General features: G+C 34.2%; 1 protein-coding gene across 3 annotated transcripts in view; it reads right to left on the reverse strand.

Annotated features, from left to right (window-relative positions):
- The window catches only part of Spock3 (SPARC (osteonectin), cwcv and kazal like domains proteoglycan 3), a 346,847-nt gene that overhangs the window by 96,324 nt on the left and 225,255 nt on the right, over positions 1–25,268 (reverse strand). For 2 of the 3 annotated variants that reach the window (XM_087900747.1, XM_087900746.1), the window contains exon 5: positions 3,646–3,772. In XM_087900747.1, coding sequence (XP_087756873.1) covers positions 3,646–3,772 — 127 coding nt within the window. The remainder of the gene's footprint in view (positions 1–3,645; positions 3,773–25,268) is intronic. The other variant, XM_087900748.1, reaches the window with a different exon arrangement.

Consider the following 25,268-nt stretch of genomic DNA (forward strand, 5'->3'; position numbering starts at 1 on the left):
CTGCATTCATGCAAGTTTGTCTGATGTGGTGGTAGCTTGTTTTTTTTGTGTCTTTTGTTTGTTTAGTTATGTTTTTACTTTTGATTTGAATAGTTACTTACAAAATCAAGCTCAGATTGAATAAAAATGTTCAAAGAGAAACAGCACATATGCTTTTCTGACTTTTGTTCTTAACAAAAAGTCTCAACTAAAACAAAGAAAAATTGTGGAGGAAGATAAAATTAAATGCCAACATATTGCCTAACACTTATAATTGTTAGCTATCACAAATTTTCTATAGTCAGAGTTCAGTGTACATATACAATAATTAAAATTAATAGCCACTAAAAGGAGTAATATATCTCATTTAAGGGAAAACAAATGAAAGAAATCACATGGTTTTAAAATTGATATTTTTGTTTTGTTTTGCTAGTGACAAAATTTCTCTGTTGCTTTGGAGCCTGTTCTGGAACTCACTCTGTAGACCAGGCTGGTCTCAGACTCACAGAGATCTGCCTGCCTCTGCTTTCCATATGCTTGGATTAAAGGCATGCACCTACACTGCCCAGCTAAAATTGATACAATAAAATATTGTCACATGAAAACATACAACAAAGTCTTCTTTGATGTTAATGTTATTGTATGCATATTCATATACATAGTCATAAGAATCCAAACACATATGAAGAAATTTCATAATGTTTCTCAACTATACCTATATACAAATTCACCTGTTTATGGGGTTTCATCTCCACTACCTTCAGTAGCATATCTGCAGCAGAAGCTGGGAGTTGTAGGATGAGATAGACAATCATTCTAGTTTCTTTCTCTACAGATGCACGCACACACGCACACACACAGTTTTATAAACAATGTCTATTCCTTAGGGATTCACCGCTGTTTAGCTCAACTGTCAGGCTGAACTAAATACAATAGAAAACAGCCTAAATGCATCCATTGCTGACTTCACAGGCCTTTTTTTCTTTATGCCCTGCTCAATTCTAAAACATCAGTATTGTTTTATTGATTTATTCTCAGAGCAAATGTAATGCACAATTTATATAAACTGATGCATTTACCATTCATGTTCTAATAAAGCTGTAGTATTGGGGAATAATTCCTAGTTCACACTGAAGATTGATAGTATAAATCACATTAGGCTTTGCCTAAAGTATAGAGCAGAGACCTTCATCTTTTTTGTCAATTTCCAGAATGATTCCCTCTCCGTTTAGTTTGAATGAAGTAATATTTTGATTTTCTTTGGCATTGCTTAATTTCAAAGAATTCAGAAACCATTAGCTTTCTTATTAGGAGAGGAAAGATTAACTATGCTTTTACAGAGGCCAATTACTTCTGATAATATAACGGAGGCAGTGTTATGGGAATATATTTTATGAAAATCACATATGCTCCAAACATTTTCTAGTAAAACTACATTTGAATTGTTCTAATCTGTCCCTTCAGGTTTTATTTTATTTTTGTGTGTGCAACTTTAAAATTTCTTGTTCATGACTTTGTTAAAGTTCCAATCTTCAGTGTTTGAATTCCAATATTATAATTTTGATTAATATGACAATATTGCAATTAATAAAAATGATCACTTTTTATAAAGCATCCAACATTTTAAATGTTTTTAATTATCTTCATTGTATAAGAGTTTTGCCTTAAAGTTTATCTGTGGACCGGTGTGCCTAGTAACTGTGGAGACTAGAAAATAGCATTGGATGCCCTGCACTGGCTATACAGAAGTTATAGGTGATTATACCCTGCCATGTGGTTATCAAAAATTGAACCCACATCCCCAAGAAGCACAAGTGCTCTTCACTACTGAGATATCTTTCCAGTCCAACTAAGTCATACATTCTAAAATGATATCATGATTTTATAATTTGCCTAAAGTCTTTTATTGGATACCCTATGAATCCCTCTCTCTTTTTTCATCCAGGCACCAGCTTCTGCCCGAGTGTAACGACTTGCCTCTTCTTAGAGTGTGCAATGAAAACATCATTTATAATTTTTGTTCTGTTTGCTAAGCTTATCACAATAAAGAAACTTGGGAGAACTAATTGCACAATCTGAAAAGAAAACACCGAAATAACAGAACTGCGGGGCACCTGCAATTATTTAAGCTGTTGCATCATGGTGTTCACTCGCTCACAGCGTCGATGGATCGAAAGGCAGAATAAAGATCCCATGACTCTGCCTTCAACCATTTTCATCCTCTGCTTAGAAGATTTTGAAAAAAATAACGAACTGACCAATTATCAAGGCATTCCCTCTACAATAGTTTACTTGGTGCAATACATAAATACATATGTATTAATACAATACTTAACATATATGCAGTGTCTAACTTTATTGACTGAACCGGTTTTTTATTCTCATATTCTTAACAGAATTTATAAATGCAAGAGGATGCTTCAGTGAAATATTTCTCAAAGTAGAATTTATTTTAGTTCCACAAAGCCAAAATATTCTGAAAGTAAAAAATTCCAGAATACAGTGATTTAAAAAAACAGGCATAAACTAAACTGAGTCTATCTTAAAGACCTTATATATATACATTTTACCAAAAACACATAATTAATCCTTCATGTGTGCATTACTGAATTCATAAATTAGATGTTGTTTGATGTGTTTGTTATCTTACTTGAACATTCTTTTGTAAAACAATAAATTCATGAATGAACTATGAGAATTAATATAGAGGCTGTAAATCTCCTATCCCCAATCAAAGAACACACATCAATTTATTCTAAGTTTTTAAACACTAGAAAATCTTATAATATTATGACATGGTGACTATGAGTTCAGAATGATGCAGTAGAGAAACCTGGGACATTGATGTAGAGATATTATCAAATCTGGCTTTAATAATAATCAGTTGTATAAATTGATCATATTGCTGTTATTTCCTTAAATCCGGTGCTTGCTAAAGGGTTCCGGGAAGCTTAATTGAGATGATGTAGGAGGTTAGATTTGAGATTTTAAAATAGTGATTTCAGTGTTGAACTATTGTTGTTATTGCTGTTATAACACTAATTATTATTAATGTTATTTGTGGCTTTATTCACAGAAGATAATGAAGGAAATATTGCTTTTCAGTGTTTTACATTAATATTTCATGGTTCAAAAAATTCTTATATAGGAGAAATAAATACACTTGATATTATATTCCTAAGAAATGATTTCATAATATTTTTTAAAGCAAATAATGAAATTACAAAAAGAACTGCTTAATCAGATGGCTGATTAGCTTAAGTTACTTTTTTGGATCAGTTGCTTTTGTGTGGCAGTGTCTAAATGTCTGACAAGAACTTCTGTACAGTGGTTTGATTTTGCAGAATTTTGTGGAGGGATCCCGTCTACTGAGGTGTGGGGTGTATATCATCACAACCGAGGCAGTTGGTTACGTTATGCCTGCTCTCAGGAAAGAACGGCAGATCAGAAGCGGGATCGTGCTAGAAAATTGCCAATCACACACCAAGTGGCCTATTCTTTTTGGGTGGCTCTATCTTCTAAAGATTCCAGAACCTTCTACTGCAAAACCAACACGTAGGAACCGCGTTCAAGCACATGAGTCTTCAGAGTCATGTCACATTTAGAGCACAGCACGAATCAATAGGTATTATTTATTTTATACTGAGTAAGTAGAGCTGCCCTCACCTGCGAAGAGTAGGAATGCCCATCGGAACCACAAACGGGGCTGCCATAGGCCACAGGGCAGGGCTTACAGGTGGATGGCCGGAGACCTCTCCCTTGCTTATGGCTTCCTCCTACTTCTTTCATACTGCTGGCAAAAAAAGACATAAAACAAAAGAAAAGAGCCATAGTTAGTGCATTCAATTTTCAAAATTAACTTTATGTGAAACTGCCTTATCTAACCTGTCATAACGATGCTTGATGTTGAGCGATTATCTCTCTCATCACAGTTATCTCTGCACACTCTTCTTCTTGATCTAGTGCTACCTTTTCAGATTCCACAGTTCTTCCAGTGAAATGAGACTGTACTTCTCAAAAGGATTGTGCTAGTCACAGAGAGTGTGGGAGTGTGGTTATATTATTCTATGTGCATTCTTTAATTTTTAGACATGAAATAGGTTCTTGATAAGTCAGAAGCACAAAACTCAAGATTTCTGGAAACTTCTTCAAGTTTGCCCTTGTAGTCTCTTAGGAAGGGAAAAAGAGACACCTGGCTTAATGCTTGCTTAAAAAGGAGAGAGCTGACTTTTAGAGAAACAGCTACAAAGTACCAGGAATTCATAGCATCTAGCAGTGTTTAAAGAGCCAAATTACCAGGTTTATTGACAACAATCCCCCCAATGCTGTGAAGGGTCTCAAAATGGACTCCTTAGACTTTGATCTAAAATAACTCTGGAAAATCCATTCCTATTTTTATTGCATCGCAAAGACTCTTCCCCCTTGTTTACACTACTCATTTCCTTGTCTATTTGTGGGAACAGTTTACAAGAAAGAAAAGGACTAAGAAATGAGAAAGTGACTGGGAATCTATACAAAGACAGATCCTTTTATAGAATGTGGTAAGTCAATATCTATTCACTGTAATTTTCTATGCAGAGAGTAATCCAATGTCTCTGTGACACAAGAATGTTAAAAAGACTATGGACTCCTTCTCATGATTTTATATATGTTAATAATTTTTATCCTTTATGTTTTATACTAGGAAAACAAGCTTACAAAGTGTTGCAGCTAGACAATATTCAAAAAATACACCATAAAACATTTTATCATAGGAGAAGAAATTTAAGTTTCATCTGAAATACAGGCTTTAAAATCTATCTATCTATCTATCTATCTATCTATCTATCTATCTATCTATCTATCTATGTATTTATCTGTTTGCTTTTGGTCTATCATCTATCTATCTATCATCTATCTATCTATGTATTTATCTATCTGTTTGCCTTTTGGTCTATCATCTATCTATCTCCTCATCTCTTTCTCCCTTCTCCTTTCCTCCCCTTTCTTCCTCTATCACTTTATCCCTCCACATTCCTCATTCCCCCTCACTTCTCCTGCCTCTTCAGAGATTGTTCCTATACAGACTGATATAATGTCTCCAAATATTTCAAATATAGTTTTTATTTCTTACATGTAATTTATACTTATTGATTATATTCTAACCTTCTTTGCTGCAGAATTGACTGGAAATACAGTGGAGCAACGATCTACTATGGAATAAAGGTTCTAATACAGATTAAAATAATGGATAGAAACCCTATCGTACTGTTTCGAGCCTCATCAATGACAAAAGTTGAGTATGGCTTAAATATCGTGGTATATAATATCTCAAGTATTATGAAGTACTTCATTTTTTCAATTCTGATTAATAGTTCTGTACATCATGGAAAATAATTTTGCCTCGAGTATGTATTACATGTGTCTTTATGTGTATATTCATTCGTGAAGATATATATCTGTGCTTGTGTGTGTATATTTTGTTTGTAAGTGTGTGTGTATTCTCACCTGTGAAGGTGAGTCTGTGTATGTATATTCAACTGTGAAGGTGTACATGTGTGTATTTGTGTGGATGTGTGTGTCTTTACCTGTGAAGGTAAAGGAGGTCATATGGAGGTCAGAGGTTGGCACTGAGATGAGTTTCTCAAATGCTTCATCTTGAAGTCCTTTGAGACAGAATTTCTCTCTGAACCTATATCTCAGCATTCTGGCTACAGAATCTAGACACCAAGCCCTAGGAATATACTTGTTTACAGCAACAGTTGCATGAAAACACATCTGATTTTAGGGAAGCTCTTGCATTCCAAAATTAGATTCTTATGTTTGTACAGCAGGTAACTCACTAACTATTCCCTAAGTGTTTTCAGAAATCATTCATAACGTCCTGAAATAAAATTCTGTGTATGTTCCCCATCAAAGATTCTATTTACAGTGTTTTCCATAGAGATATTCAGTTCCCAGTAAAATGCATTGATAGATGAAGCAATAACTGAACATTATAGCCCTCAATATCGATATTTCATGTATCATATGAACATATATACACGTGTATTTTATTTACTCATATGCAAACCATATATATAATTATATTACATAATATGTATATGAATGAAGTATTTTTGTTATTGCTGTTGTTGTAATTTCATTTTTAATATTACCTGAAGACTCTGGGTTAAAAAAAATATTATTGGCAGTCATTGGACAGGCCAACAGGAACAAAGTGATTTGCTTGAGAAATGAAAAGCTAGTTCCTCCTATCAGGATTGTTTCCTGGCAGCAAGAGTTGTAGCAATGACTAGAGAAACACTCAATCTGGAGAAAGCATTTGAAGATATATTAGACTAAATACTCAAGGCACAGAAGGATTTTTAATGTCAGAGGGTAAATCTAAATTTGATGTTATTTATTCTCTCTCTCTCTCTCTCTCTCTCTCTCTCTCTGTGTGTGTGTTTGTGTGTGTGTGTGTGTTGTGTGTTTATGTGTGCTTGTATTTGTAACACCATGTCCCATGTCCTACATGTGGACTTTAAGAGACAACTGTAATATTCAATTTTCTTCTTGAGAACGTGGATTCTGGGTGTCAAACTCTGGTCAGCAGACTTGATGGATGCTCACTGAGTCGACTCCTCACTCCTAAACTCTTTTTGAGGACTCTGCTTCAACTATACTATCGTTAAGATTACTGTTATTTACTCCCATTGGTAGAATACAAAACTCATAATGGGTAAAAACTAAAAATATTTTGAAGTATTTTCCAACAGCAATTTTGAGATGTCTACAATTATGGGAAATAATTTTTAACCAAATATTTGAAGTTTTAAGTTAAAATTTGATTTACTTTCTAAGGGAAGTCTCTCTCTCTCTCTCTCTCTCTCTCTCTCCGTGAATACATCCTTTCCCCCATAAGGAAAAATGCTGTGTTTATGCACTCAGGGAAATTGGGTCCTAGATTAATATATGCTATCTCAGTTTCTTTCCTCTCACAATTTTCTTTCTAAATCTCATCACACAAAGCAATAAGTGGGCTGTATGCTAACATCAACATTTTTGTTGTCTAATAGCTACACAATAAAATAGACAAAGGGAAGTTTTAGTATGACCAGAACCGCTCTCACATGTAGGCTAGACACACAGAGGAGACAGGGAAACTCGCTGGTTGTCATTTAAACTTCAGTCCTTTTATTCTCCGCTGTTTAGTAAAGGTAACATGGAGATTCTCTTATGAAAACACCATCATTTTATTTTTCTAATAATCATAACATTCCTCATAACTGCCTCTGTGGACCCAATTATGGTTTATTTAGATTTTATTAGTTACGTGTGCAGTACATTTTACAATATACTTTGAACCATTTTAGAAAATGAGAAATGTTTCCTACATGATTAACACTGAAAAAGTACCTCATTTCAACTTGATTTGCTTCATATATGATCACACTACTAATCATTTGTGATGAGTTCCTGAAACCTCCTGAATCTTAGTTAAATCACTTATAAATTTCTAGGCTTAATCACTCTGCTTCATTTCCTCCTAAACAATCCAAGAGGCTATAATTCCAATACAATTACATACATGATTATAATCAATAAAAAATAGAAGCATAGAGAGTACAAGCCATGCACTATCTGTGTGCTATTACTTTTGAATTTGATAGTGTTTCCCAGTAAAATGAATATAGCTTTAGGTAGTTAAGAGGAAATGTAATTGACCTAGAAATTGTTAAGTATTTTAATTAGGAATAATATAAGCCATTTGAAGGCAATCAGTGACAGACATGGGATGAAAATTAAAATTTATCGGCAGACAAAAATTTTGACAATAACCATCTCCCCTTACTTCCACTCCCCGATGATTAGAGAGAAGGGAGAAGGGGAGGATGGAGGATAGCTTGGGGGAATGGGATGGGAGGGAGGGAGGAAGGATGGATATGGGAGCAGGGAGGTATATATCTCAACTAAGGGAGCCATTTTAGGGGTTTGCAAGATACTTGATTCTAGAGGGGTTCCCAGGTCAAGGAGAGGCTCCCAGATTGTTCCCTGGACAGCAGAGGAGAGGGTGCCTGAACCGGCCTTGGCCCATAACCATACTGATGAATATTTTGCATATCACCATAGAACCTTCATCTGGCTAAGGATGGAGATAGAGACAGAGACACATATAGGAACACTGGACTTAACTCCCTAGGTCCAAATGAGAAGCAGAGGGAGGGAGAACATGAGCAAGGTAGTCAGGATCAGAGGGAACCTTCATCCGATGATAGATGGAGATTGAGACAGAGACCCACATTGGAGCACTGGACTGAGCCCCCAAGGTCGAAATGAGGAGCAGAAGGAGGGAGAATATGAACAAGGAAGTCAGGACTGCGAGGGGTGCGTTCACCCACTGATACAAGGGGACTGATCTAATGAGAGCTCATCAAGGCCAGCTGGACTGGGACTGAACGAGCATGTGATCAAACCGGATTCTCTGAATGTGGCTGATATGGGGGCTGTCTGAGAAGCCATTGATAATGGCACTGGGACTTCTTTCGTCCACATGTACTGGCTTTTTGGGATTTTAGTCTGTTTGGATGCTCACCTTCCTAGACCTGGAGGGAGAGGGGAGGAACTTGAACTTCGCACAGGGCAGGAAACCCTGACTGCTCTCAGGACTGGGGAGGGAGGAGGAGTAGGAGTGGGGGGAGTGGGAGGGTATTGGGAGGAGGGGAGGAAGTGGAAATTTTTATAAATTAATCATAAAAACATTTGACAATAAAGAGGATTGATTTGATTTTGTTTTAAAAATTACCAACAGTGAGGTAACAATTTGTATTAGTGTCAAAGAACAGTGTAAAAACCGTCACAAGAGAATACAGTGCAAGTTACTACAAACGAGAAAATATTTTTCTAAGACCTCAGTTCTTGAATCAGATTTCATTGCGTAGGAGTTCACAGTTATAAAACATACAAATGCAAACACCAGATTATATATTAGACACATAAAAGCAGAAGCTATTGTGTCTGATTTTTAATTTTACAGGTCCATTTGCACCAACACTACTTTCACTCGTACTAATAGTGAATACAGTGCAAAAACATAATATGATAAGTGAGTTTTAAATTGGATGTTTTCTGTGAATTCTGAAGCAAGGCAGCTTGATGTATTTCATACCCATTCAATAGATACACCAAACATTTTATTTCTTTTAGAAAGTGTATTTTTATGATATTCCACAGTGGAAAAACATTGTTTCAGAAGACAAGCATATCAAGCAACATTCCCTTGTGGACCAGTCATACAGCTTTAGAATATAAAAAATAAGGCTGCCTTCATGACTTTATGAAAAGGAATTGTAAGAGGGCAAATGACATTATAAAGACTCATAAATTGTGAAATAGGAAATGGCAACATTAGGTAAAAGTTAGATAGCTTTACATGAAAATTCTTGCAACTATAATAGGTATTAATTACATGATTTCTGTATTTTGTTTGTCAGGAATCTGAATACCACACAACAGTATTTTTAACAAAATAGTCACTTTTGGAAAAAATTACTAATAATGTTGCTTTAAGGCAACAAATGTATGATAAATAAGTAAAATGTGTATGATAATAATTTAATACAATTTATTCAAGACAGATTAACAAAAACTGACTATTATCTAGCTCAAGTGCCTTCCTTATGCAGCCAAAATCTCTCCGCCAGGTAAGGCACCACCCACAGGTGTCTGGCCTAACTATATCACTCATCACACAAAAGAGTCCCCAGAGAAAAGTACAGAGGCTAATCTGATATTAGCATTTTCTTAACTGACAGCCTGTCTTCAGACTTATATATACATTAGTGTCAAGTTTACAAACATTATGACAATGCATTTATGGTCTGAGAATGGACACAAATATGTTTCCAGAAGATTATAGGGAGAGATACAGGAAAATATTATTAGAATTTGTCTTTCTATTTATGACAAATCATTTAACTAATTAGTTACCATGTGGAGTTCTTCTATTTTGAAGTTACTAGAATGATATTTTTGTTTTAATTGAAGTAAATTTTTACAATGCAAATATTGCATGTTTTAAAAACATGGTGTTTCTCCTATTACATCTATTCCAGTTCCCACTCCCTCCTCTCCTCCTGTTTCCTCCACTTTCCTTTCTATGCCCATTCACTCTTAAGAGAGGGTAAGGGTTCCCATGGGGAGTCAACAAAATCTAGCCCATTGCTTTGAGAAAAGATCAAGTCCCTCTTACTCTATCCAGGTTGAGTAAGGTATCCTTCCAAAGAGAATGGACTCCAAAAAATCCAGTAAAAAATGGTAGGGATGAATCCTGTTCCCACTGCCAGTGGCCCCTCACTCTGCCCCAGCAATACAACTGTCATTGAACTTGAAAGAAGAGAAAGTGGGAAGTAACCTTTAATCCATGGGCACAGGAAACCACTTCATAAATATAACCTCAGTAGCACAAACACTGAGAACATCAATAAATAAATGATACCTCCTAAAACTGAGAAGCTTCTGGAAAGCAAAGAATACACTTAATAAGACAAAAAGGCAGCCTACTGAAAAGGTAAAAATCTTTACCAACCCCACATCAGACCAAGGACTGATCTTCAAAATATATAAAGAACTCAAGAAATTAGAACTTCAGAATACAAAATAATACAGTTAAAAATGGGATACAGATCTAAGCAAATATTGAATTAAGAAAACAAGTATCTATAATTTTGAGACAGATTTTATATATATTTATATTCAGAAACTTCAATGTAATAGGCATATGCAATATCACATATTATTTTGTGAAGTCTTTGTATTATGCACTACTCTTCAAAATATAAGATTAGAGAGAGAAAAAATACATACACACAGATTAATGATGTTAAAGCTTTTGCTGTTGTAAATATAAATCTGAAATCAAATGCTTTCCTTTTTAATTCACCATTTATAGTCTTTCTATCACAGATGTTAATATCAAATTTAAATTTTATGAAAAATTAGTGTGATACTGAGATTTATTTACAAAACATCAATTCTGCTTCAAGAAAAGTAAAGATGAGTTTTAACCTGTATCCAAAATTTTCCTTTTTTTTTTTTCAAAAAGTCCACCACTGGCACTGGTGATGTTTCAATATTTAAGAGAAAATACTGCTCTCACACAGAATCAAGCTCTGGCTCCTATCAAACATATGTGTGTCCCACACTTCTATCATTCATACCCCATGAGATTTGATGCTCTCTCCTGACCTCCCTTAGCCTTCCACTCATTGTACACACACACACACACACACACACACACACACACACACACACACACACACACGTAAAGAACTAAATCTTTTAAAAAAATCTATAGCCATAATCTATTGTGTAGAGAAAATACCTTCCTAAGTATACTTAAAATTTATATAAGTGGCATAAATACTACCTCTTATTTGAGCCACACCAGGGAATACGTACAAAATTAACAAGAGAATTACCTCATGTTCATTTGATTTACGTGTATATTTGCAACAGAGCTCAGCCTATAATAATAGTCACTAAGTCTAAACTTCTGTTTCGCAAACAATCATGATGAACTCCTCACTATTCCTGTAATAATTAATATTCCCAACAAAGTGATTATTCCAGTGTTCACTACATTCACACATTCATAACTAATGCTCAAAAAGTAATATACTACCATTGGTGAGCAAAGTATCAACCAAGATCTGCCAGTAACCTGCACTTTTTAACAACAAAGGAAAAACTTCATGTAGAAGACAATATCTGCATTTGTAAACAGCAATGGCAGATATAAAATTTAAAAAGCTAAAATATGTCTTCTTCAAAGAAAATGATGAACAGTACTATATTTACAAAAGACATGAGAAAAAATCTCATTTGAACATTTGAAGCATTTTTTACACTTCAAACTCTGCCTTGATTATGAAAAATACTTTTGATTTCTTTTCATTTACACACAGAAGGAAATATTTCTACCTGCTTTGCAAAAAACAGACCTGACAGCTTTAGCAGTAGAAGGCGGTGAGTAATTGCTACATTTTATTTAAGAAAACAGCCATTAAAGGGCAAACAAAGTTCAGAGAAGAAAAACATAGCTTTGCTTTCATGTAGTATCTTCAGAGAAGTCATAATTATTTGTTCCTCCTTTCTTCCTGCTTTATTGCAAACGGAAGGTTCAACCAACACAAAGCAGAAAAGCAACTACATCTTGACTTTGTTTTATGGATAGCCTGATATGAAGGATTAAAAACATTAAACCTCCACTATATATTATCTCTGACAGTATGTTCCAAGATTGGAAATAATTAATGTAATTAAACAGAGAACCTCCATTTTACCCCCACAATATTTTTATCTCCACTAGATCGTATTTATCACATATCCTGAAGGAACAGATATTCAAACATGGACTACAGCCATTATAGCAAGAATCAAGGCAGATCTGCTAAACAAGGAATGATTCTTCAAGAAACAATATCTTAGTCCCTTGTACCACAGCTAAAATGTTATCAGAAAGTCTTTCAAAAACCATTTAGTCCTATGTTATCATCAACTGTTATAATAACTTCTCACCTGCCAACCTAAATTATTTGCTTCTAAACTGCAGAGTGTATTGTTTTATTTACCTATGAGCTAGCACTCTGTTTTAAATTAAATCTAACAGAACAAGTACAACATTGAATTTATAGAACTAAATATTTTTGTGGATGAGTATGTGTGAAGTGAGGTATTTCTATGCCCAGAAAGAAAAGTAGTCTACTTAAGACTTAGTTGAACAACTCTTCGTCTCTAAGGTCTAATTGTTATTGCTTTTTTCCTGTATATTCTGACTTCCCAAGGCAATATAATATATTTATTCCTAATACAATGTCACTGGTAGCCAGCTTGCAATTTATGTTTACATTTTCCATTAGTTCCCTTGGAAAAATCTTTACTCATCTAATTATCTTCCCATTCAACTCAAACTATATTCAGCTGAATTTTTGTTTAACATTTGCTGAATGATTTGTACATGTCACTCAACCTCATATTCATGCTTTCCTCGCTTCTGTCATTTGTCCTAGTTCTGAATCTAGTGATCATGAAGACGCTGAAAGGAAAGGGCACTTTCTCAAGCCTAAAAATATCTCTGACCTCCTCAGTGAAATCTCCATTCGCGTGCCAGCAGAAAGCAGCTGGGCAGTAAAAGATGTCATTACAATCATAGGCTGGAATTGTGCACAAATTGGATATAACCAACATCATTCTTGGGAGAGTCCATACCATTTTGACATCTGTGCAATTTGTTCAATCATATTCTTGATTTTTCTTTACTGAGATCATACTTCTAAAAATAGTACTTAGGATCTTTGAGAATGCATTTATTTTTTGACTTTTGAGAAAAAAAAAACTTTCTATTTGAAATGACGTAAGTTTGGCCTCACAGATACAAACGATATGTCTAAAATTAGTACTTCATGACTCGAATCCAAGTAGGAAGGGGCTGCTTGTTCATCCTGGCCGTCCAATATAAAAATAATCCCTATTTTATTAATAAATAGATATTTATTAATAAATAAAACTGTATTTATTAAATGACTGCTTGGCCTATTAGCTCTAGCTTCTCCTTGGCTACCTCTTACATCTTAATTTAATACATTTGTATTAATCTGTATATCACCATGAGGTCGTGGCCTACCAGCGAAATTTCAGTATGTCTATCTCTGGCCACAGAACCATGGCATCTCCTTGACTCTGCCTTCCTTCTTTGATGTTATATGCCAAGTCAGTTTCTTTATTCATTAACCAATAAAAGCAACACATAGACAGAAGGACCTCTCACATAATGTCAGGGTTCCCAGGTGACAATCTGGCCCTTGATTGATCAAGTTAAGAGTAGCTTTGTGCAACTTGGTCTTAGCTCTAAATCTTTCTCTGCTTCATCTTCAGGTTTATCTTCCTATATGTATGTCAAACTCTGAATGACTTCCTGATAAGAACCGACATAATAGTCATCTCAAAATAAACTCATATCCTGAGGATCTTCCTTATTTTGTTATATAAGGTGATATGTGATCAATAGTGACATTGTGGGACTCAGTTTCTGTCCACCAGGAGACAACATTCTGCAAAAACTGACCTCTGTGTAACCATGGCACCATGACTGTGCATAATAATTTCCTTTACCAGAAACTTCCCACGTCAATGAGCACCATGTTCATGTCAATTACCAGACACTTTAGCACTACTTTGAATGTTTTGATTCTTTATTTTTTAAGATATGTTCTTAAAAATTATGTAGGTCACCTCTCGAGTCCCCACTTTAGAGTTCTCAAGGACACATATTCACATTAGAGTTACAGTTGTGTAAAGTATAAGCAATAAAGTCACCATCTTCATGGCTAAAGAATAAAAGTTCAACTCACAGGGACATTTCACTTCCAACTCTAATGTTTGTGGCTTGAAAGCAGAGGAGAGAGTCTATAAAGCTGGTTTTATTCTTGTTTGTTGCATCCAACCATAGTGCAACTGAGGAAAAAACTGAATGGCTGTGGAAAGTAGACTTCATCTTTTTGGGTACAGAAAATAAGTGCATTATGGCATAAAAGGTTAACACGAGAAAAGTAATTGTAAAGAATATATTTTAGTATATATGGTACATAAACTTTGTTCTCTGAACTATCTCCTCATTGGCTTCTGTATTTCACTGAAATCTTTGCCCCAGATGATTCACGTGCTCTTCTTCCTCTCTGCAATATAATTTAATCAAAACCTACGATTTTTCCCAAAGCTTACCAAATTCCAATAAAAAGAAAGTATTCTATAAATATAATTAAATAGGTGAATAAATAAAGAAAAAGTGTAGAAGAATAGATAAAGGATGCAAGGGAGAAAGGAAGGGTTAAGTCATCATTTAATAAAATACTGTGGCCAAAATCACTAATGGTCACATCTACTTTCCTAACTATACATCCACAGAAGAAGAAATCATATAACACATATTTCCCTTCTCTAGGAACATTTCTATAAGTAATTTGCAGATTAAGGCCTTGACAGATTTTATTAGTTTTCAAATTAAAAGATAGCTAATTAAAATGAAATAAAAATAATAAACTTGGCTCTGAATTAAAATGGTACACAATTAATAAAACTCAGTCCAAAAGGGTGATTCTGCTTCCAGGAATCTCAGAATGAGACTGTGACTGAGAACAGTCTACTCCCGTTTTTTTATGCATTCTTCTCTAGGCCTGGGATTAAAGGCACCCACCACTGGATTAAATGTGTACACCCCTATTGCCAGTTCTACAGCAAACCAGTGTGGCTACTGGGATTCAGGGAGTGTGTTACCACTTCCTGTAAGATTGACCAGTGCAGCTGTTGTACTTTCTGTTCTTCAGGCAAGCTTTCTTTATTAAAATACAAATGTAATGCCACTACATTTCTCCCATTTGTGTTTTATTTCACCCAATAAATAAATGTTTTATTTTATTTATGTTTTAAATAAAATAATTTTAAAAAATTTAAATGTCATATTTTACTTCACTTAATAAATAAAATGTGCTTTATTTCACCTAACAATTATTTTAAGATGTGGCCTAAAGGAGCACGACAAAGCATCTGGCATAGTTCCCCTTCAGAAGCTTCCATCAATCAAAGGTGCTTTTCAGGCTTGAGTTTCTGAATTTTTAACATACTCTTTATTATTCACTTGGGAAGCAAGAATTCAGGAATTAAAATTTCCTCTGCAAATTATGAGAGTTATTTATATGATTTTAATGTAATGTTTTAATTATTTTAAGAGAATTCAAATATGCCACTTTTTTATCAGGTGATACTTTTATGATAATAAAACTCATATACTTTTACGATAATAAAAATATGTAACAGCTCCAATAAAAAGAATTTAATAAATATAATTAAATAGGTGAATGAATACTATTTTTCTTCGGCAAATTTCCACTGACTGTCTGTCTAGCCATTTGTCTAAATTTTTATTCTCTTTGGGACTTTCTCTCTGTAGTCTCTGTCTCTTTCTCTGTTTCTCTCTGTGTTTTTATGTAAATTCACCTGAAAACCACATAATATAATGTTATTCAAGAGTATTCATCTCCCTCACTAAGAACCCAGACATCTCATAGGTGAGAAACATGGTATTGGTGTGTTATTCTTACTGTTCTGTTAGTGGAAAAACGAACTCACACAAGTGGAGTTTAGGAATAGAACAGTTGTGTTCCTCAGTAGAAGGCACTCCCCAAAAGGTTAAACCAACCTAACACAGAAAACACTCGATAAAAGGAGTTGCCAAATGTTTTCTTACACTGAAGGCAAGACCATTTAGGTAACTAATTTATTACAAGTCTGTTCATGGTTTGATATCAAATAGTGGCACTTCAAAGCTCTCCTGACCAGGCTTCCCATCTGTTCCTACCTTGCACAAAATAAAATCTGTACTTGGGCTATCTAGAGTTTAGGGCAGACAAGTATAGAGAAGACATTTGGTTTATCGCACTTTACCTTGATATTTGATCCCGCTGATGTAGCCTTTAGGTGTGCTGACTGTCATTTGTTATAAACATTCAGGTTGGGTTGTGTTTGGGAAGTCAGGGCTACTCCATACATTTGCTGAAGGACTGACTTGACTGTTGACATTGAGAGGTGATTGGATTCTTGGGGCACAGCCTTAGAGAACCAGTTAGCCCGGTGATGACTTTACAACTATGGTAATGCTACAAATTGGCTATAGTTGGAGGAAGTTCCCTGGAGCATGACTTTGAAAGGCTCTTTCAAAGTGTATGATCCTTTCTCTATTTTTAAGCAGCCATGATTTAATCATTTCTGCATTATACACTCTCCAAGGATATTCTGTCTTGCTTCAAGCCCAGAGCAACAAATCAGGGCAACCATGAATTGAGTCCTCTAAAACCACGAGCCAATAGATACATAGATAGATAGATAGATAGATAGATAGATAGATAGATAGATAGATAGATACATAGATACATAGATACATAGATACATAGATACATACATAGATACATAGGATAGACAGATAAATATTTTCCAAGTAAGTTGTTTCACTTCAAATAGTTTGTCATAATAACAACAAAAAACTATTAACAAGAGTTCCATGCTCATGTTCCAGGGTGGAATAATTACATATGTCCTCGCATTTAGCTTTTTTTGAACATATGGTTTTTCATCTTTTCATACACAATTTTATTGCTTATGCTTATTTAAGATAATCATTTCTTGTTTATTTAGAATAATCATCAGCATCCATGTTCCAGAGTGAACTGGGCTCTGAGAGAAAAGGGTCAGGAATTAAGAGAGAGGAGGATCAAGAGAGGGGGACAAGAGGATCAAGGGAACTTTTTTCATTTGGCTTAACTACTATTCTGTTCTTATCTTATTATTACTTTACTTATTATATTTTAATTATAACCTGTTAGGTGACCTTATCCTTTCCAGCATGACCTTATCCTTCTCAGTCCAGAGTGTGCCTCCTAGTATTCTCTACTCAGCTGCCTTTTTTTTAAATCTTAAATTCCTGAAGCCTGTTTTGACGAAAGACATCTTTTTTCATTCTCCTGTAGATAGTTTTCTCAGGTTAAATAAAATGAGTTGGCAATGGTGTTGGTTTAGAACTTAGTACATGTTGCTCCAAACACTTCTAGATTTTCATTTTCCTTTGAAGACTGACTGTTATTCTATGGTTTTGCCTTTAATTGTGATTTAGTCTTACAACATAGCTTTTATTACCCTGTGTTTTCTATATTTAGTGTAAAATTCAAAGCAAAATTCTTTCCTGGTAATGTCTGCCACGAAGTAATATTTTTGTCCACTGTGAAGATTTGTCACTCTGGATGGTTTATTGAAAAGCTTACTGGCCAGTACCTAGACAGGAAGTACAGCCAAGACAGGGAGACACAAAGGAGACTGGGAAGAAGAAGGGTGGAGTCAGAGAAGTGGCCAGACAGACAGTAAGATATGCTGAAGAGGCAAATGCTATGAGCTTTGGGGCAGCATATAGATTAATAGAAATGAGTTAGTTTAAGTTGTAAGAGCGAGTTAATAACAATCCTGAGCTATCGGCCAAACATTAAAAATCAATTATAAACCTCAGTGGGTTTCTTTGAGAGTTGCTGACAAGACAGAAGCTTTCACCTACACCTGTCTTTTTGGTGTTCTGTATGCCTCTTGTTCTTATTGAGGAATCTTGTCACTCAAATTTTCTTTTCATGATTTTTTATATTAGATTGTTTTTGTATACTTATGACCTGGGATTGTTCTCCTTCTTTGTCCATAATTCTTAGAGTTGTCTCTTTGTGGTGTTCTGGAGTTTCTGTGTATTCCATTCAAAAGTTTAAAAAAATATAATCTTTAATCAAATTATCTAATTCCTCTGCTTTGTTTTCAATCCCTGTTTTTATTTCTTCCATGTGATCCATTCTCCTGGTAAGACTTTAAAATTTTTCATGCTCATAACTTTTTGTTAGTTTATGTTTTCTTCAATATTTATCTTTTTTATTTAATTCAATATTTGTGTCTGGAATTGCTCTCAGTTCAGTAAGGTGTGTGTTTTTATTTTCTTGGACTTCAGTCAACAGTTTATCCATTTACTCTTAAGGATCATTAATATCATTCATGTTTGAATTTTTTAAACTTTTGACCATGTTTAGGATCATTATTTTGAACACTGTTTCTTCAAATTCATCTAATTTGTTTTCATTTCAAATAGATACTGTGGAATTGGTGATCTTGGTGATCTAATAGTCCCCTTTGGCCTAGTTCACTTTTTGGGCCATAATCATTATACTACTTTTTCCCCTAATCTGGAATCTTCTAGATGCCTCTAGATGTATTCTTCCTCATATCTAACATAAAAACCTTCCCCTCAGCTTTAAAAAACAAAAGTCAACAAAATACCATGAATTAATACACTTCTCTCAATAATAACCATGACTACTAGTGGGCCCAATTTCATAGTCAAAATGTTACATGTGCATGCTTGAATGGGCTTTTCAAAGCTCAGGATGGACTTCAGGGGAAATAAAAGGCTCTTCTCACTGCTGAAATATTTGCTGCTGGTAGATTCATGGAGAAGGGGAGTCTTTAATTTCAGTTGCGTGTTCTTCAGTGTCCCCACCACAATCAGGTAGATGCTTCCAGTTGAAAACGCATGCAGATTGCCCTGGCTAAACAAAATGGACTATAAAACAACGAAAGGTCATGAACATGGGGATAGTAGAGGGTGGGAGGTGGGCAGCTGAGGGTGATGGGAGTTAAATAAGAGAAGTTGTGAGGAAGGATTAATCAGAATGTAATATATATGTATGAAATTATCCCAAGAGAAATGTTAACCAAAAAAAACAGATAATAGTGGAAAACAAACTAAAGCTAAGAAACAAAGAAGAAATAATAACAACCACCAATACCCTCTCAAGATTCACATCCAAAAGGAATGATACTTTTAAAGTGTTTATTTAAGCAAAACTATATAATCTGAAATATTATATCCAATATTAATATTAGAAGTTCAAAACCAAATTTTACCAATAGTATTTTTGTGTTCTAGTGGTAAATGATCTATACATTTAATTTTAAAAGAAAGTTTGCTATTCTGACAATTATATTGATATTTTATTTCATTATTTATTTCTGTGATTGTTATCAAAGTGAAATATCTTCCTTGAAATATTTTTATCTATTATTAACTTTGTCCTTAACTATTTTATATTTATGTTGAATATAATAAGAAAATTTCAAATCCAATATAAATATGGATAACAAAGAAATTTAATTTAAATAAATGAGTGCTAAGGTATAATAGAGTTATACTTAAGGCTGAGGAGCTATTTCATACTGGGATTCACAAGCTTTGAAATCAAATATTTATATCATAATGAAGATAAACATTGCTTTAGAAGCCAAGGACAATGGCGCTGGGTTTTGATTCTACTGCATGGATTGGCTTTGTTGGAGCCTAGTCTGTTTAGATGCTCACCTTCCTGGACCTGGGGGAAACAGTGAGGACCTTGGACTTTCTATAGGGTAGGGAACCCTGACTGCTCCTTGAACTGCAGAGGGAGAGGAAGGAGGAGTGGGGGGAGGGGAGGGAAGTGGGAGGAGGGAAGGAGGTGGAATTTTTCAAAAAAAAAAAAAACCCTAACATTGATATTAAATAAATCAACAAAAAAATAAAATTTACAAAGAATCTGGCCATATGTCCTAATCTTTTCAGTGTCTTCCTTGAACTCCTGGCTGATACAAAAGAATAATTAAAGGAAATAAAAGTTCTGAATAGGAGAAATGAAAGTATTTTCACATCTTGGTAGGACTGTCGACTAGAAATGCAAAATAATCAACATAAACCCAAAATTTTCCCTTATTTTTAGTGTCATGAGGATAAATTTCATGGTTATGAAAATATCTCAGGTGAATGCTTTGAACTGATCAACTTCGCTTTATTGTTTTTGACTTTGGAAAATTATTTGGACCTGTATCTGAAGAATTTATGTATAATTCTCCTGATAATCCAGTGGTTCCATTTTTAGGCAGCCATGGTTTCAGATAGGCACGATGAAATAGAAGCAAAAAATTTCAGGGAAAGGAATCCAACTAAATAAATGAAGAGGCATTATGTGGCCAGCACAGGACAGCTCAATTTCTTCACAAATGGGTTCATATACAAAGCTTCATCCCCTCAGGAATCTTTCGCACTATTCTGTGTACATTTAAAAACCAAGGTTAAAGTTTTGTGGAAAGCAAAAATACCCAACGATATCAGCAGAGGAAAGTAGGATGAAAATAATATGTTTGAGAGCTGGTACTGACTGATATGCCATACATACCGTTTTATACACACAGACATGGCCACACACAGAGGTGGTGATAAGAAAATTAGTTGAGAAAGAACAGTAACAAATAAAACCAATACTTAAAATGTTTTACTTTTCACCTAGTAGATTGAATGACAGTGATGCATAAATAAAAACATTAACTTTTATAAAATGCAAAAAAATAACTAAATGAATTTGGATTTGGCTATAAGTGTTTAGGTATATTAAAAGCATGATAATGTGAACTTCACTAAAGCTAAATATTTCAGTTACATGGGGAACATAAAAGGACAATTAAATGATTATACATAGAGAAGAAGAAAGTATTTGCAAAACACATATCTGATAAAGTTAGTTCTCTAAAATATGAAGAGTTTTTTTGGCTCCAATACTATCCAATTTAAAAATAAAGATTTTAACAGTTGACTCACCTAGCATATTAAAGGTAACAAACAAGGCTGTGGAGGATAGCTCCACCTCATCTTTTTTTCTGTTATCAGAAAATTGAATCAGTTTTTCTTTTTTTCTGGAGGTTTTCAGCGATGTTACCTACAGGACCAAGTGTATTTCAATAAAGATCTTCACTATGATGTGAACTTCAGGACTTTTTTGGTAAGAATTTTTTTTTCAGGTTTTGGAATTCCTTAATAAAACAAAAGCCCTCTTAGAATTGATTCTGTGTATGATGCTTCATTCAAATGCAATATCAGAACTTGTACTTGGTTTTCAAGGTTTAAACAAAGTATTCACTAGAAGTTGTTGATTTATCATTGAGTAATTTCATTTCCTTCAAGCAGATGAAGTTGATAACTTCATTATTAGTCTAAGGATCTGATATGGGATTTCCTTCTGTATACTGTCATTATCGTTAATGAATATTGAACTTCTTTGAGCCTATAGCAGAGCAGGTTGGGGTAGAGCAGAACTAGGCAAGGAGGACTGGACTGTATGCCGGGAGAAAAAGGGGTGGAGTCAGAGAGAAGCCATGGAGCCGCCAGAGACAGATGCTGGAAACTTTACATGGTAAGCTACAGTCCATGTGGCGATATACAGATTAATATAAATTGGTTAAATTAATATAAGAGTTAGCCAATTAGAAATCAGAGCTAATGGACCAAGTAGTAATTTAATTAATACAGCTTCTGTATGATTATTTTGGGTCTAAGCTAGCCGGACAGCCGGGAACCAACAAGTGACCCCCTTCTACCAACAAGGATCTGCAAGAATGTAAAGTTCAAAACAAATATAAGTGTGTTAGTCACTATAAAAGTTGATTAATATCATTATATATAATGAATATCATCATCAGGTATTTTACCCAGTTTGCAACCTGTTTAAATAATATCTAAAAATGAAATACTTGAAAATATTAGCACAATGTGCAGGCCTATAGAGATTTTAGTCATTATTTTTTTCACAATTATTTCTAATTCTATAGTCTAGTTTTCTTTTAATCCTATTGCTGCTAGATGTATTTAGTGATATTGTTTGGAATGACATTTTGCTCCTTGTGCACAGGCCATCTCAAGAGTAACAACTACAAAATTTATGAGTGAAATCATAGTGGTCTGTTGGGAAGGTTGAACAGATAGCAGTGCTTGCTGCTCAGATTTGATAAGCTGCCTTTAATCCTTGAACTCACGTAGTTGGAATGAGAGAACTCACTACCACAAGTTGTCCTCTGACCTACTTATACATTCTGGGACATGATCATACTACTCACAATAACAATAATGTAATTGTTTCTAGAGCACTGAATAATTACAAAAATGAAAGTAGCAGTGAGTAATTACTAATAAATAAACAATAATAAAAATAGTATGTAGACAATACTAGTTAACATATCTCTCTCTTACTGTCTGTGGCATACATCCATACATTAAAAAAACAATGATTCATTAAATGTTTCTTTTTTATTAAAAGTAGCCTATATGTGTAAAATGAATAAATCTTATGAAAATTATGTAAATCCTATTTATGATCATAAGAGAAAACAATGATATAACTTTCTTCTTGAAAGTCTTTTAATCATTATACTGATAAAATAAAAACACCCCAAATCACATGATAAAATGGAATAATTGAAACACAGGGACTTTCTTTTCAATTGTTTCAGATATTTACTCTGATTGTTAATTTGGTGTCTACACTATAGGGTTTCTAAGCATCTGTGGGACATGCCTCCAGTCTCTCCAGTGAGTGATTCGTTAGACTATGTTATCCTTGGTGTGTACTTGTAGTGAGTTATCTTGTTAGGTGAATTGAGGAACAAAAACCCATTATGAATGAGGGCATCATTGTTGTCTGAGTTGGAATTTAGAACTGTTTAATAATGAGAAGTAAGCTGAGTACAGCATGCATTGCTGTCTGTTTCCTGTCTGTGGATACGACATACTGCAATCTCTTCCCACTGCGTCTTTCCTGTTATGATGAGATATACTCTGGAACTCTGAGAAAGAAACAACAAAAACAACAGCAGAACTAACAGCAGCAACAAAAACAACAACAATAAGCATCCTTCTTTCTATACTTGCTTGTCTAGCTTTGTGATATATCTGCAAAAAAAATGGTTGAATTTTCATTTGATATCAACTATTATTTTGGACAATCCCCTGTTGCATATGAAAAAATATAACCTTTCCTTCATTATTTCTTTTACGTATTCTAGATACTTCTCTTATCATTGTCCTCTCAAAGCATAAGTATAGTATATAAAAATACCAAGCCTTTCCCTGAGAAATGAGTTTTCAGTGTACTTAAAGTTTGTTTTATTTTATTTTTAATAATTAAGAAAATTTTTATATATAAATACTTTTGACCATATTCTTGTTCTCCTTCAAGTCTTTCCAAGTACTTGCTCAATCCCTACCCAAAAATTTAAGTATTTTTTTTTTCTCGAAAAACAAACAAAAATCCCACCAAAGTATAACCAAATAAAACCATACAAAGACTGCTGAGTTCATTATTGGTTAGTTAACTACTCCTGAACATAAGGCATGCCCTGGAGTGGTTGATGTTGTTACTGTCAGTCCATTGGAGAAATCTGATTTTTCCCTCTCTCAGCAGGTATAAATAGTAGTTCAGTTGTTAGCCCTTATCCTAGTGGCTAGGATTTCATTCATTTATTTTTAATATAAAAATATAATATAATAAAAACAATAACTAAAACATAGTAGTTGGACAAGACCAACTACCAGAAGTAAAAGAGACCAAGACAAGAATCAGAGATCTGCTCATTTGCATATTCGGGAATTCCATAAGGATGCTAAACTGGAAGCCATAATATATACTTGGAGGACCTGATGCCGACCCACAGAGGTCCCGACTCTGAGCAGTTGTGTGGACGTTGATATTGGAGGAGTGAGAGAGTGCTATCTCTCTCAAGATGGGCAGAAGGAATGTTTGTTAAAGAACTGCTCTATTGTCAATGAATGCGGTTGCAATGTCAAAGGAAGTCTGGAGCCATGTGAGCAGAAGACTGGAATATGTACAAGAGAAACAAAATATAACCTGCCTGCTTTTTGGTTACTGTGATTCATCTGCCTTAATTAGCAAAATGAACTTCATAAGGAGAATTAAATTACAAACACAAGGATAAAATTAAAAATACTAATGGTATTTATAATTATGCAAAAATTATATTTTTGTTTTTAGTCAATTGGCAAATTTATTATTCCAGTTTTCAATAATAATAAAATACTACCAAGAATGGAAAACAACATAGTGTAATCTTCATAAAATTTTTATATTTTGAGGATAATTACTCACAAAATTATCTCAATTTTCTCTGGGTCTTAGTTAAATACCTCAAATATAAACTAAATTCCTGAACTTATTTTTTTTTTACATAGGGTATATTTATATCTATACAAGCAAATATATGAACTATTACCTCCATGGTGAACTTATAATAAGAGCAGCTGAGTGTTCCCTTAAACATTAACTCTCTCTTGCTCTCTTTTCTCTCATTTATGCAGGTAGAGAATTCTCACCTTAGAAACAGTTCTCTGTGGGGCTCGTATAGTGTTTTAGGAATCAAGGCCTTAGACTAAGTGCCACCAAGGAACTATAGCTTACAAATAACCTAATAGATGAGCTTCAGAGTGTTTCTTGATGCCCAGATTAGTCTTAAAATTCTGCCATTCCAGGCTACCATTTGAAAAGCAATCTTACAAGTGAATTTAGCCAGGGGAATCCAACAAGCTATATCTAGACTTCTGACACATGGAATGCTTATTGCTTAAAGTCTCCAAATTTTATAATAACTGCCTTCTTTGAGAGCTAATGGTTAAGGTCTCTCTCTCTCTCTCTCTCTTTCTCTCTCTTTCTATGTATTTCTTTTGTATTACAATAACTCATGAAACACATATAAAACTGAATATAATGATTCAATATTTAATATATAGTTTTATAAATTACATCGATTCCTTGAGATTTCATAACAATATCTATACATTAATTTATGGTTTATACATCAGTACTTAATGTTTCAATAATTTTGTT

Source organism: Myodes glareolus, chromosome 23 (assembly GCF_982192425.1).
Source record: "Myodes glareolus chromosome 23, mMyoGla1.1, whole genome shotgun sequence".
NCBI classification, from domain to species: domain Eukaryota; kingdom Metazoa; phylum Chordata; class Mammalia; order Rodentia; family Cricetidae; genus Myodes; species Myodes glareolus.